The 14601-nt window shown below is 35.5% G+C and overlaps 1 protein-coding gene across 2 annotated transcripts in view; it reads left to right on the plus strand.

Moving 5' to 3' along the window:
* Positions 1 to 14601, plus strand: part of LOC140161400 (calmodulin-binding transcription activator 2-like) — a 108345-nt gene that overhangs the window by 69101 nt on the left and 24643 nt on the right. For both annotated transcript variants that reach the window (XM_072184916.1, XM_072184915.1), the window contains exons 3-8: positions 2049 to 2116; positions 3425 to 3560; positions 7382 to 7453; positions 8847 to 9018; positions 11119 to 11159; positions 14405 to 14519. In XM_072184916.1, coding sequence (XP_072041017.1) covers positions 2049 to 2116; positions 3425 to 3560; positions 7382 to 7453; positions 8847 to 9018; positions 11119 to 11159; positions 14405 to 14519 — 604 coding nt within the window. The remainder of the gene's footprint in view (positions 1 to 2048; positions 2117 to 3424; positions 3561 to 7381; positions 7454 to 8846; positions 9019 to 11118; positions 11160 to 14404; positions 14520 to 14601) is intronic.

Consider the following 14601-nt stretch of genomic DNA (forward strand, 5'->3'; position numbering starts at 1 on the left):
ACCTACAGTACATACAAGGATGTTTTTTAACAGGCTGGGTTTCCATCGTGATGTCGGTGTAGCGTAATTGCTGACAAATCTCATACTTTTTTAATGTAAATGATACTGACAAGCGAGAGTACACAGACGCTTGCAATATTGATGCTCTATGATGTCACAGAGTCCACACAAGTGTATCATAAATAAAACTTGCTATTTACCGAAGCCGTTGATTTAAGTGGCGACTTCAAAAAGAAAAAGCTTTTTTTCACATAATTGTGTTTCCTAACAGGTCATTAATATTATGACGTCTTCAGTTTGGGTCATTTTAAACTGGGACATGCGCCTAACATCAAGCCAGACATGTTCTTACATGTCCTATTCCCAGCGGCTGTGCAACGAGGACCACTCCTTACGGTTTATTGCTTTATTTGGTGACTTGTTGGACAGTAAAATGCATAAAACAAAATAATGTCATTTATGGAAATATTCATTTCTGAAATATTGAAGCAATATGTTTGAAATCATTGTGATATGAAGTAGCCAAGTTATCATGTGTAGTCGATATTGCAAAGCAATGAGCTAGATATTGAGATACATTGAAAGTAATACATCAAAGTGTTTTTCATGGCCGACTGGTAACACGCTTATGCTGTCCACATTATGATTTGAAATACTGCCTTTGGCAAGAAAATGTAGACTCAATGCTCAAGTTAAGGGCAGTTTAATTGCTACGTCACTAGAGTTAATATGTTCGCAGAAGTACATCAAAACAATTATTTGTCACTAGTTGTTTTTTATATTGGTTTTGTAGACATACATTTCTTATTGTAACCAATCATAGAAGTATTGGCAGTGGAGAGAGTCCTGGAGGATAAAATGAAATCTGCCATCGAGGGAAGAAATTAATGCAACCACAGTCATATAGTAAAGTGTTTTTGGTTTAGGATTGGTACGGGTTGCAAATGTGAGTGTGTGGGAAATGGAGAGAGGGGGATGGTTGTATGGTGTGTGGAAGGGGGGGTTCATGTAGGTTGTGTCTGTCAGGTATGGGTGTAGGACTGTTGGTGTGTTTACTGTCATTAGTGTCATTAAAATGGTAATCACAAGTTTATTATCAGAAAATAAGATGTGTCTTCAAGAGCAACTCAAATTTAATTCCAAGATTTTAAGATTTCTTGAGACATTTTGAGTTGTTGTAATGTGAGAAACTTTTGCACCAATTTATTTACAATTTATAACTAATTAATGATACAACTTAAATAAAGCAATATCCAGAGCTTTTAACTGTTTATCTCCATAATGAGAAAATTACATTAAAAGAAGTTGGTTATATATAATGCTGTTTTACTGGTCTGTGGCTTTATTGAGCTGGAAATGAACATTAGTTTTAGTTGTTACTGGAGAGCGCACTATTTTCTGACAATGTTGGTACCTAAATCTAATTTCCCCCAAAATGGAGACGGGGCAGTGCTGCGCTGAGCCCTTTTGAGCTCTTATTCAGTGTGTAATTTTAAGGGGGGGCAAGAAAAATATTTGAGGGGGAAATGCCCCCTTGCCCCCCCCCCAATAGCACCACCACTGAGCCCTTTTGATCTCTTATTCAGTGTGTAATTTAGAATTTTTAAATACATTGAATGTGTAGTATATGAACATTAATGCTCTGTTTTAAAGTGCTCAATATGACAGGAAAGATTCAAATTCCAAGTTGCTCTCTATCTATCCAACAAATGACTGGGCAAGATTGGAATCTTGAGAGGACATTAGGCCTCAATTTTTTTGTTTGATTGGCGTAATCCGACCGACTTTTTTGCAAAAAAAAAATTATATAAAAAAATAAAGAAATTAAAAATTAAAATAAATTAAAAAAAATGAAAAAAAATTCCAATGCCTTTATCGAACGCAATTTACAGCTTAAAACGTTAAAAAAAATCCTGACCTACCTACCATAATTTTTTTTATGTTACGCCAATCAAACACTTTATTTTTTGAGGCCTTAAAAAAACAAAAACATATGTTACAAGCATGTGTTAATGTGTAAATTTCTCTTCATTTTTCCCCACTTACAGGAGATAGCATCTTGGCTGATCAGCTTTGACAAACATGAAGAATGGCTAGACAAATCTCTAAAAATGAGGTCAGTTCAAATGAATCTACCCATTCTTGGTCATTTACTCTGGTTGTGTCGGTGGCACTCTAACTTTTAGCTTTTATATATGCCTTGAAACCAGGGGCCTATTCAGGAACTATGTAGTAAACAACTGTCACGCCATAGTTGTATTTTCCCCAATGTAAAGTAAGTGAAGTGATTACTTGTATGTTTGTGACATGGTGGGTGGGGAAGTAGGTGATATGTCAATATCAGAGCATGATCAGAGGTAGGCTCTGATGAATAAGAACTGATAAAAAAATGCAGTTGCATTTCTTTTGGCACAAATTACACATTTGTGTTGTTAGTGTGCTTTTGACATTTGTTGTGTTTTTTTTTTTTTTTACTTTTTGCACTTTTTTAAAAAACTTTGACCAACTTTGAGAGATTTTCACCAAAAATGGTTGAAAAATGCTAATTTTTGCCCAAAATCAAAAAAGGCCTGATTTTCACCCCAAATTTCAAATATTTTTGGTGAAGTTGATCAAAATTTAAATGGGTCCTAGATATTTATATCTAATTTTTTTAAATTAATAATTTTTTTTACTCTTGAAAGAATTTTTTTGTTACATGTCCCGGGTCCGTCTTTGCCATTTTAAATATGTATAGACCAATAATTGAGCAGTTATGAGGCTCAACCAGGTTTAAGACCACCCTTATGAGGAAGACTACATTTGGAGGACTTTCTATATAGTGAGTGAGGAGGGAGATTTATTTGAGTGGTACTTGGAAGCAAATACTTACCATTTCAATGGAACAGTTGTATTAAAGGGGCATTACCAGATTTCACAAAAATTGCACCATCAGTTTTGGTCAAAGACTTGTTTTTAACATGGATGCAATGTTTATCCAAAATGCACATCAGGATCTGAAATAGTTAAGGTGAATTCAGAATCTTTCAGTGTACAAATTTATGATTTTGTAAAAAAAGATCTGGATCTGGAATTCCACAACACAGTTCAGCAGCAAATTATCGTAGTGCTCACACTGTGTCTCTTACTTACAATATGAGTTACAGATTTGTTGTCTCTACATTACTGCTCGTAGGTTACATTTGAATCCATTTAAGTATGGCAATGTTTTCTCATTTGCGATTGATTATTTTTTTGGAATCTCTCAGAGCCCCTTCAAACAATTCCATGTCAGATATTTAGTACAGCTTTATTTTGTGGTGAAGACTTAATCTGGATGCATTGTCAGATCTCAATACATTTATGAGGTTGTTTTATGCTGTATTTCTCTTTGCATAGTACAATTATGAGCTTGTTTCATGTTTTATTTCTCTTTGCATTACAGACCAGAAAGTGGTTGTATGCTTATGTACAATCGCAAGAAAGTCAGCTATCGACGAGATGGCTATGTGTGGAAAAAGAGGAAAGATGGAAAAAGCACCAGATTGGACCACATGAAACTCAAGATCCTGGGGGTTGAGGTAAGAGGTCAAGGGTCAGGAAGGGGTCATATTATTTTTTATACTCTGCGAAATACTGAAAATGACAGAATTTTTGTTTGTGTGCAATCGTACATCGCAAGCAAGAAAGCTCTTCAAATTGAAGTATGGCAAAATAATCTGGAGATACACTTTTTTGAGCGACCAATAAACATGGCAGAGTTGGTACTCTTTGGATGTAATCTCCTTGGTCACACAACACCACTGGCATGCTGGGAGCATGTCTGGTGGATAGAGAGAAGCATGGACGGTGTCCATGACATAGCTCAAGGTTTGTGCAAGACATTTTGGGGAATCTAAAAATAGTTTTGAGGGACCATGCACTTCACTGCATGTTTTAAAAACAAGGTAATTATGATATTGTTTTTTTAAAACTTTTTAAAATGTAGAGGGCAAGGAAGAAAAACAAGTAAACAAACAAGCAAAAATGAAGCAGAACAGATACTTCTCAAATGCTAACAACATAATGGTGTTAGCATTTGTATACTACATTAGGTCCCATTTACATTCCATCCAAAAGGATTTTGTTGCTCTTCAAGCAATTCTTCACAGTTGCAGAAAATATTTTATCTTGGAGCATCTCAACATGCTTTCTAATATTAGCGTAAAGAATCAGTTTCCTCCAATAACTCTAATTACCAAAAGTGTCAACATGTCGTGGATACCCTACCGTTAACCTCAAAAGTATAGTCAACACTTCATTATAACATTTGGTATGATTAACAGTAGGTTTCCAAGGCTTACAACATTCTCACAAGGATCCAGCGGAGTAAGTGTGGAACTTGTGTTCTAATGAGAGTAGGAAACCCAATGATGGAGGCTGGTGATTAGTAGTGTCAGCTGGTCTATGTGCATCCTATGTAGGTCAGGCCAATACAAGCTGTCTATTATTACTATTTAATCAGCGATATAGGATCCTTGATAGCAGGCAATGGGCTATTCCTGTTGAAATCCATACACCCCTGTATGGAAGGCATGACCTTGATCTCCCACATAGTGGGTTTGGATTTCAAATAGAGTCACCTCTTCATGTAACCCTATTTGAAAGTCACACTCACTGTGTGGAAGAATAAGGTCATGTCTTCCATGGGGGTGTATGGATTTCAACAGGAATAGCCCAATATGAGAGTTGTTGCATTAGTTTGTACTTGTAATTATTGGATCATTTGAAGAGCACTTATTGTTGGCTGAAGTAATATTAGTGAGGGCAATGACATGGATTGACAGACAATGGCACAGGCATTAAAAAGGAAAGAAAACAAACTATTCTATTGGTTGCTCCATCTACCAGTCTTACTCCCTAGACCGGGAGCGAAACATTTTATGTATGGGAGTGAATAGGGAAATTGCATCTACCACTCTTACTCCCCAGACCTTAAATATTGTATGTATGGGAGTGAATAAGGAAATTGTAATTTTTGTTATTTTTTTCTGATTTGGCACAATGGAGTTCAAACATTTTCTTGTGAGCAAAGTGGACATTATTTGACTAGTTATCACTAAAAGAAATGTGCTAGTCCAATTGAAATCCATACACCCCCTATGGACAGCATACCTTAATCTCCCACACAGGGGAATGAGGGGATGTAGATATCAAATAAGAGTCATCCATTCAGGTAATATGTAAATAACCCCCATTTGAAATTCACACTACCTGTGTAAAAAATTAAAGTCATGTCTTTCATAGGGGGTGTATGAATTAAAATGGAATAGTCCATTAAGCTGTTGTTTCAAATTCTGTTATTTCCTATTCTCCACATCAGCAATCTTTCAGTCCAATTGAAAAAGTACCAAAGTCTGACTTTTCTATATTAGAAGCCATGTGTTTGTGTAAAAATGTTAAAGAGCTGACATTGTTAAAAATGTCATTTATGAATGTTGAATGACAAAAATCTAAGTTTGTAATGTTTAGCAGAATATATTGATTAGTCGGACTCAGACACTTTTGAAATGATCGATACTTGAAAGTAAAACCTTCTATACACTCAGTTACCATCCATACTGGTAGATGTGCTGTGGTGTGATTATAAACAAGGCCTCTTGTGGAAATGATGCAATTGTGTCGGAGACTACTGACCGCAGCAGCAGCATGTGCTATGCGGCATGCTGTTATGTATTAGTCTGTTTTCTAATACAGTTGAAATTACTTTGCAGTTAATGGGTGCCATATGAGCTGATACATCTAGTTACATTTTATATCTGTCTTTCTTGAAATTGTGATAATTAAAAAGTGCAGTGTTAAGGAATACTTAAGAAAATTGGCAGCAAAGTTAGCATAGTTAGCATACAGTTGTAAGTGCTTACTATCAAGCGCTTTTCAAACATGCAAACATGAAGAGCCCCATCCACAAAAGTTTAAAGGGTTTCGAGCAAATCATCGATACACATGTATGTTATATACAAACAAGCAAACCTGCAAATGTGTGTCTCAACCCCATTAGCTCAGCTGGTAAAGCAATTTCATGTTTTCAAAAGCTCTCGATAGTAAGCACATTATATGCTAACTATAGAGTTTTTACGGTATGCAAATTAAGTCTAGACATAGCATCATTTATTTATTCATTTTAACCATGATTTGCTTTGAAATTGGCAAATTTTAACACTTGAAGAAGAGTTCAGATACAAATGCCACTAATACAAATACCAATAATCTCCAAACCTTTTTGTGTTACAGCCACCAACATTTGCCCTGTAATGTATGTAGCTAGTTAATGCTAGTTAATGGAAAGAATGGAATTATGATTGCACAAATTTATACAAATCAAACAATATCTAAGAAAATAACAAAGTGAAAAGATGCAATGACCTAAAAGTGATTAAAGAAGGTCACAGTGCAGAAATTAAAAGACAATTTTTGCAACAAAGTAGAGCATATATAAAAGATTTTTGATTAATAATATTTTGAGAAGACAGTATTTTGGATAATGATTGATTGATATTCACAGAGGCCAAGCAACAGAAATGGTGAATGAGTCTTTGATTTTTGAGCAGGTGGATGCACAATGACCTCATCCCAATGGCATAGTACAATAACCTCAATTAAACAATCATAGTGTAAAATTTGACCTCAAGTTTTAGAGTATGAGTTTTTGTACCCAAATTTTCAAAGGTCATTCAATGAATGTACAAATGTATTAGGGTTAATAGAACTGCAGCCTGGTAGATGAGCATATAGTGGATCCTAGTGATGAGCTTTGAACGTCAGAAGTGAATTTGTCAATTGTATGTTGTGTAATTGGTAGCCAAAGTAGGTCAAACACATGACATAGGAAGACAAAATTTGATCAGATTTTGAGGGCAAATTAGTTTTGCCAGGTGGCAATGTGCTATTTTATCAAAGTTGAATTCCAAAATGACGACATCATCATGCAAAATGAGTGATTTTTTGGTTAAAATTGATATTGAGATATGACCAAGAGAAATGGTCACATGTGTTTGTATAGTTTTTGACCCATAGTAATTTCATATTTTGAAATTTCTGTCATTGATTGGGGGAAAAAAATGTTGATAAAAATTTGAAATTTTGTTGTGAGTAACAACTCATTTTGTTTAACAGATACTTCATAGAAGAACTTGTTATTTGCACAGTTAATTTCAGAACTACAAATTTAAAAGCCTCAAAAAATAGTTTTGACGCTTTGTGGAATTGTTTGAAACGGCAAATACAAGAAACGGCAAATTGCCCAGCACGGTTAAAATTATTAATGAATACCTCTAAAATAGCTAGCTATATAGTTGTATGAATGTTGACTGTCTCTTTCATTCATGTAGAATGATTCTTTCCATGTTTTTTTTCTTTGCAGTGTTTGTATGCATATTATGCACATTCTGCATTAATACCTACATTCCATAGGAGATGCTACTGGCTTCTTCAAGTAAGTACACAACCCTTATATGGCTTAACCCTAACGCCCATAAATACCACAATGATAACCATGGCGCATGCATGAATCCCACGTAATGCGATGACGCAATCACCCTAAGTGCTATATGCTCAAGGAATCACTGGTCGGGCCAGCGCAACCCGTGTGGCTACCGGCCGGTGATCGTGTGCTTGGCATGCGAGGGGTCTAAGGTTCGAATCCCGGGGTACCAAGTGACTTCTCTGTTCATCTTCTTTCCTTTTTTGTTCCTTCTTTAACTTTCGATAGCAAAAAGTAGTTTCTGGTGTTAGGCTTAACAAAGTATCCTATAATTACTTCACTAAACTTGAGTAACATTACTTCCTTTTATCATAGCTGTAACCCTGGGTAGAGGGGGGGGGTGAAGTACTCAAATTACATTTTGACAGGGGTGTGCCAATGGAACCATGTTTAGGATGTATTTCTAGAGTTTGTTGCTGTCCAGGTTTCCTCTTACTATGAGTTGGGACATATAATGCATACTCTTTAACAGGCTTGTCGTCAGGCAAGCCGAGTATATGCCCTACAAATTTCAGAAAATTACCTCAACCTAAAGCAAACCCTTCTGATTCCACACAATGACCTCAAAACAGATAGTGTGCAGTTATTATTGTCTTAGTAAAAGTAACATTGTTTTAATCTCTTTGTATGTTATAATCAGTGAAATAACAAAGATCACCTTAACCATGGTAAATGGAGGGAAGTAAGCTGTTAGTGATGTAAAAAGATGCACTCTTTTAAATATTAAATCACAGCCGTATATTATTTGGCTTTATTGAATTGATGTACACAAAATATGTTACCAACTCAGCCTGGAGGTTTTTTACAATTTGTTCAGGAAGAGTGAGTGCTTGATTTTTCAAGTACAGAGCATTTAATGAACATTTTAAATAATAATGTATTATTTTTTGTAGTTTTGAAAAGAGAGATAACCTCAGTGATATTTGAGGTTGTCCACTGTTTGTTTTGGTTGTCTTAGGCCACTCATTTTAAAATGCTGGCAAAATACCAAGTTCCAACATACTTACAACCTTTAGTTACGATCAATGTGGATGCACTGTGTAGATGATGTCATAGGCTGTTAGCTATCGATTCCACATGTACAAATGGGCTAAAATATGACATTTATGCTCTGTTGTACCCCATGACATGAAAACCTTATTATCATTGGGCTGTTCTAGTTTAAATCCATACACCCCTATATGAGCATAGATTTCAAATGGAATCACCCATTAAGGTAACCTTTTTTTGCTACTTTTTAGATTAAGATCATATATTCTGTAGGGGGTGTATGGATTTCATCTGGAATAGCCTATAATATATCCATTAACTAATGGTCCATGTTGTCCTTTATGTATGTACCTAGAACCCAGACATTATTCTAGTACATTACCTGAATGTCTTATGCCAAGAAGATCCTAAGGACACAGAGGGAAAGATGACAATATCACCCAACATACCGCTTGTATACAACCCAAACTTATGTGATGGCAAACCGTGGACAAGAGAGGATTTTACAGAACAGGTCAAACCTATGTGTGAGTATTTTAACCCCATGAGAACTACCTGCCCATTGGCCAAAATAAATATTGTATCCAATTTTGAACCAATCAACAAGGAGGGTATTAATAAGATCATCTGCAAATGCAAGTTTGACCATAATAAAGCCAAGTCATAATTGGCAATTGAAATGAACATTTCAAGTTATTGACCAATTCAGCATCGATTCTGCGCCTCCAAGTGATGAAAGCCAAAATCAATTGAAAGAACAGATATTCAACTTCTGGTAACCAAAATGAATTAGTGGTAGGCCTTATTTGTCCAGAATTTCGCGAATTCAAGAATTTCAAGAATTGGGGAGGGGCACCAATTTTGTTTCTTGCCCCGGGCGCTACCAACCCTAGTTACGCTACTGCTCAAAAGTGAAACAAATTGTGCACAATCACCCAACTTTGATCATACAGGACCATAATTTGACAATTTAAACCGCTACACTTTATCCTAATTTTGCATTTCACTTTAGCTGACATAAGATACACCACAAAGTTAGCTAGGCATAAAATCTGGTGTTTTCACAGTAACTGAGTACGGTATGGAAATTGATCTCAAGTATCCTGTGAGAGAAAACTCACCTTTTAATTGTCCTCACTAGCTGGATATATGGTGAAACTTATATGTTTGCTTTGATAACCTATTTGTGTAGAGATTGATAGTCCAGAGAAGGTGAAAGTTGATATGTATTGCAATGAGAAGAGAAGAGTTACTGCATCATTTCATTTGCAGTGTGTTTGTACGGGGAAGGAAGTTTTGTAGGGAATTGGAAACTTGGAAACTATTAACTCGAGTTTTTTTTCCCCCAAATGTTCTCGAAAATGTTACATTGTTTTTTTCCAGAATATATGCAAATTTGCTAATTTTGAACATAGAAATAATTTTCTTTGGGTATCTTTTCCATCAAATGTCGTATATTTTGGGGGTATAGGTTTTGGGAATGCCAGCCACATATCCCTATCAAAGTGGGCGGTGGTGGCAGCAGAGCTCACCACTCAGTTTTGGAGCCCACAATTTTAGCATTGGAGCCCACCATCATGAGTCCAAAATTGCACAATTTTGTTGAATTAGTCAAAAATTTGATAATTTTTGATAACAAATTGCTAAATAGGCAAGATTTTCATCAAATGCCACCCAGCACTAAAAATATTCTAGCTTCAACCCAGATCCCTACCCTATCCAAAATAAAAAACCACCCCACTTATGACCCTCTACGCAAAGAAATTTGGACGTACGGTACCTTTAAAATAATTAATATTTCTACAAATGTGTGGGCAGATGTGAATTCAATTTATGCATGTCATGTCAAGATTTATTGGCGAGACAACCAGATCTGGCATGCGGCAAACCTGTTTATTGTATCAAAGCAGAAATTAATAATGGCACAGATTGTTTTTGTTATTGTAGAGAGTCGGCTTATATTATTTGTAGACATACATGATTTAATTTATAATGGGTATGTGGACTTCATGGCACAAATTTGTGAGAAGAAATATTGTGTTTCCTTAACCCCATGAGAACTACCTAAGGGGATTAATAAGATCATCTGCAAATGCAAGTTTGACCATAAATAGTTTAAAGCCTTGGCATAATTGGCAATTGAAATGAGCATTTCAAGTTATCAACCAATCAGAAATGCTGTTAGATGACTAGTAGTGTCCAGGGGGTTAAAACAATTCAAGTTAGTAGACAATCTTGTCTATTTGCAGCACTGCCTGATGAAGTTAAACCAGTTGATGAATAGGATGAAATCCTGTCTATTTGCAGTACTGCCTGCATGACGTTAAACCAGTTGATGAATAGGATGCTGAATGGTCATTTCCATTGGTACTTTATTTGTGTGCACATTGCCATTAATAATTATAGCAATATTGGATGTTAGGAATTAAGGCCAGAAGCAATGGCAAGGATGACGGGAATGAATGGCAAGGTTCCAATATAATTGGAAAAGAGATTGATCAAGATTTTGATTTTACATAGTTGCTGCCTTTTTTCCTATTTTGATTTGACAGATAGGTCAGAATGATGTATAAAGGAAGTATCAGTTTTCAAACTAATTTTCATATTTTTTGTTTGTTTGATTATAGTTGGCTGTCATATCAAGCTTGATAAGAACACAATCATATCTGTAAGTATGTCGGACTGCTTTTGGTTCTTTCTCACAAAGTAGGATTTTACAGAACAGGTCAAACCTTGTTTTCACATTTTCTGACATGTTTACCCAATCAAATAAGTTATCAAGAAAGGATTTTTATTTGTTATCCTCTCTGTTCTGAAAATTATACTTTGCTGTAGTTATGAAGGTAAAAAAAATCATAAAAACATCAAATATTGTAATTATAGTGACAGTTTCACACTGTTTGGATGTTGATAACAATTAAGGGGACTCGATCTTTTGTGCGTAATTATAGAGGGCCAGGGGATTCACTCTATCATTAAAAAATTTATTTGAAGAAGTCAAAGAGCCCTAGGAATAAAAACTGTAGTCTATAATTCATGCCCGTGTGATATGACACGATATCACACGGGTCAGCGCGTGTGCATCAACGCGATACGCGTGCTTGCTATTTGAACCAATCGGGAGGCGCATGGCAATAACTGGACTGATCGATTTTAAGCCCTAGGTAGTTCCTTATAAAATGTAGGATTTAATTTGATTAAAATTTGTAATACTAATGATATTTCTATTTGAATTGAAGTGTTTAAGAATGAGAACAAAGGTATGTTTTTAGCCACTGTCGTGCACCTATCGTCTCATATAACACGGGCGACATCGTTATTTTTGGCGTAAAACAACAAGGCGAACTTAAAATAATGATGTCGCCCGTGTTATGTGAGATGATAGATGCACTCCAAGGGCTAAAAGCAATACCTTTATTAGTATCACACAAAAATAAGCCATTCAATATTATTATGATAACTTGGTAAAAATCAATTAAATTTGGTTGACCTAATCCAGTGTGAGTGTGATGCTGATCATCACATTGTGTACGCACACACATCATCTGCGCATATAGTATTTTATTAATATTGTAGTCATGCGGGTACGTCAAAGACACTATCACCCAAAAGGCTAATATAAATAATGTGAAATATTTTCAAGTTTTTCAATTTTGACAACTTATTGATACTTTTGACTGAATGCTACATCTGCATATAAGGATTTACTGTGACATATGAAATGGTCATGTGCATGGAAATTTGGTGAATCACTCAAGTAACATGGCTTCACAAGATGTTCATGGTTGCAAATATTTCTTTTTCCTATTGGCCTTTCACTAGAAAATGTATCAATTTCATGAAAATTACATGCGGCTGAAATGTTGTTGTTTTTCCGAAAAATTTTGTGTGACAAAAAATATCATGCTTTACACTTAGAGAAGATATCTTACCCTTCCCAGAATCCTTTGCAACATGATATATTACATCAAATAGTTCGTACAGGTTCCCTTCATTTTGATGTTGAGAATAGACTGGCTAAACATGGGTCGATAGGCAAGAAGTAAATGTAATTTGCAAGATCTGGATGTGCTCTGTACATTGAGGTACTTTGGTCACTATCGACCCATATTGCACTAGACAGCAAATTGGTACAGGAAATAAAAAATTGAATAATGCATTGTGGGAAGTGTAAGATAACTATCTTCTCTAGTGTTCACTGTCCTTGACATTTAAGAGATTAATGTAAATAACGAGACCTAGATTCACATCAAAAGAAGCTTGATATTGTTGATTTATAGAGATGATATAATGACAACAAATAGTAAATTGGATGTGTCTAGGTTTTAATTAAAGTCCTTAGGCCAAAAAAAAAAAAAAGTTTGTCTCAAAGCTCGCGCGCACATTTGTAAAATCGTGAGATTTGGAAAAAAAGAAATGCAGATTTTTTTTTTATTTCAAAATTTTTTATTGTTTTTGGTTTTTCCAGAAAATTTGGCGAAAAAAAAAAAAAAAAACGCATTTCGCATTTGTTTTCAAACCACTCGCGAGCTTTTCGACAAACCATTATTATTTTTTTTGCCTTATATTCCACATGACATCTAGATTTCCAGGGTTTCAAATTCGAGGAGAACCGGTTCTCCTGAAGGTTCTCGCTGGATTACAACTAGGAGAACCAAAATTGGTTCTCGTATTAAGCTTCCAAGTCTCAGATCATATGTTGTGTTATATTTTATCTTTCTGCAGCAGAAATATGATAGTGCAGGGCAATATACTAGTATTCAAAATTGTATTCATGAATTATTGCTCTAGTAGTTAATCTGCATCATCATCTATCCCTTGTTCCAAGGCAAAAGTTAAGTCAGTGACAAAGGCAACAGTGGCTGATTGGCCAGATGAACTAGTTTTAAGTTTGAGCATTGTTGTGAAAGGGTAGTGAAAGTGACATGCATTGTCTGTCAGAAAAACTGCAAAAAAATTAAGGTTACCTCTTTTTCTCAATATTTTGCAGGAATCAGAAGCCTGGTTTTGATGAGAACCAAAGGTTCTCGCAAGAGCCCTTTACGAGAACCTAAACAGGTTCCCGCAATTCATTGCGAATTTGAACCCCTGAAATGAAGTCATCCATTCAGGTAGCCCCATTTGATATTCACACTCCCTGTGTCAGTAATTAAGGTTGTGCCTTCTATAGGGGCTGTATGGATTTCAAATGGAATGGTCCATTTGTTCTCAATATTGAGTTGCCCATCATTAAAAAATAGAATGATTTCAAATGTCGGCTGCAGGCACCAGTGTGATTTGTGTTATGTGTATTTCCATTACAAGAAATATAAGTTATTTGCTTGTTCTCCTCCATATTTAAAAAGATTTAAAAAATGGTGACAAAGCATCATTCTCCTCAAGGCCAAATATTGCAAAACAAAACAATCTATATACTGGTAGCACCTATGTCAGATTTGATGAAATGCATTATGTTATTGATCTGCTGTTCCTCTCTCTAAAGCATCAGTCCACTACAATTCTTTGTCACTTTGTGTGCTAATTTTCCACTATCTATGCTCGTCTGCAAACCATTCTGACCTCCTCCTAGTCTGGGCCATTACATTTAAAAAACTTACCCCCTTGAGTTTGGAATTTCAAGCAATTTTAAGCGGTTTTAGGCATTCCAGAATCAATCAAGATTTTTGAATTACACCATGTACAAACTTTCTCATTTAATAGGGGACAGACATAAAATATATCCACCAGGATTAACTTTTATCAGAGGAAAATATCTTACCCATAATCCTTTGCACCCCCTCATTTCATCAAATGACTCCCATTACTTTGTTACTTTGTGAACTTTTCTCTGAAAATGAGATGGTGTCATCTTCCATAGGGGTGTGTGGATTTCAAATTTGCTAATCATATTAAAACTTGTTGTCATGGTTACAGGGCAATGACTCCGTGGAAGCTATTGTCCAGTTCATGTTGGATGAGCAGGACAAACTACTTAGGAGCAGAGGAGATAAGACCCTAAAACCAAAAGAAGAAGTACCAAGTACCTCAGGTGAATATTTATTTATTTGTTTTGTGCTATTTGCCAGTTGAAGATAATACATGTAAGTCGTCTTAAAAGTGAATATCCAAGT

This window comes from Amphiura filiformis, chromosome 9 (genome assembly GCF_039555335.1).
Source record: "Amphiura filiformis chromosome 9, Afil_fr2py, whole genome shotgun sequence".
NCBI classification, from domain to species: Eukaryota; Metazoa; Echinodermata; class Ophiuroidea; order Amphilepidida; family Amphiuridae; genus Amphiura; species Amphiura filiformis.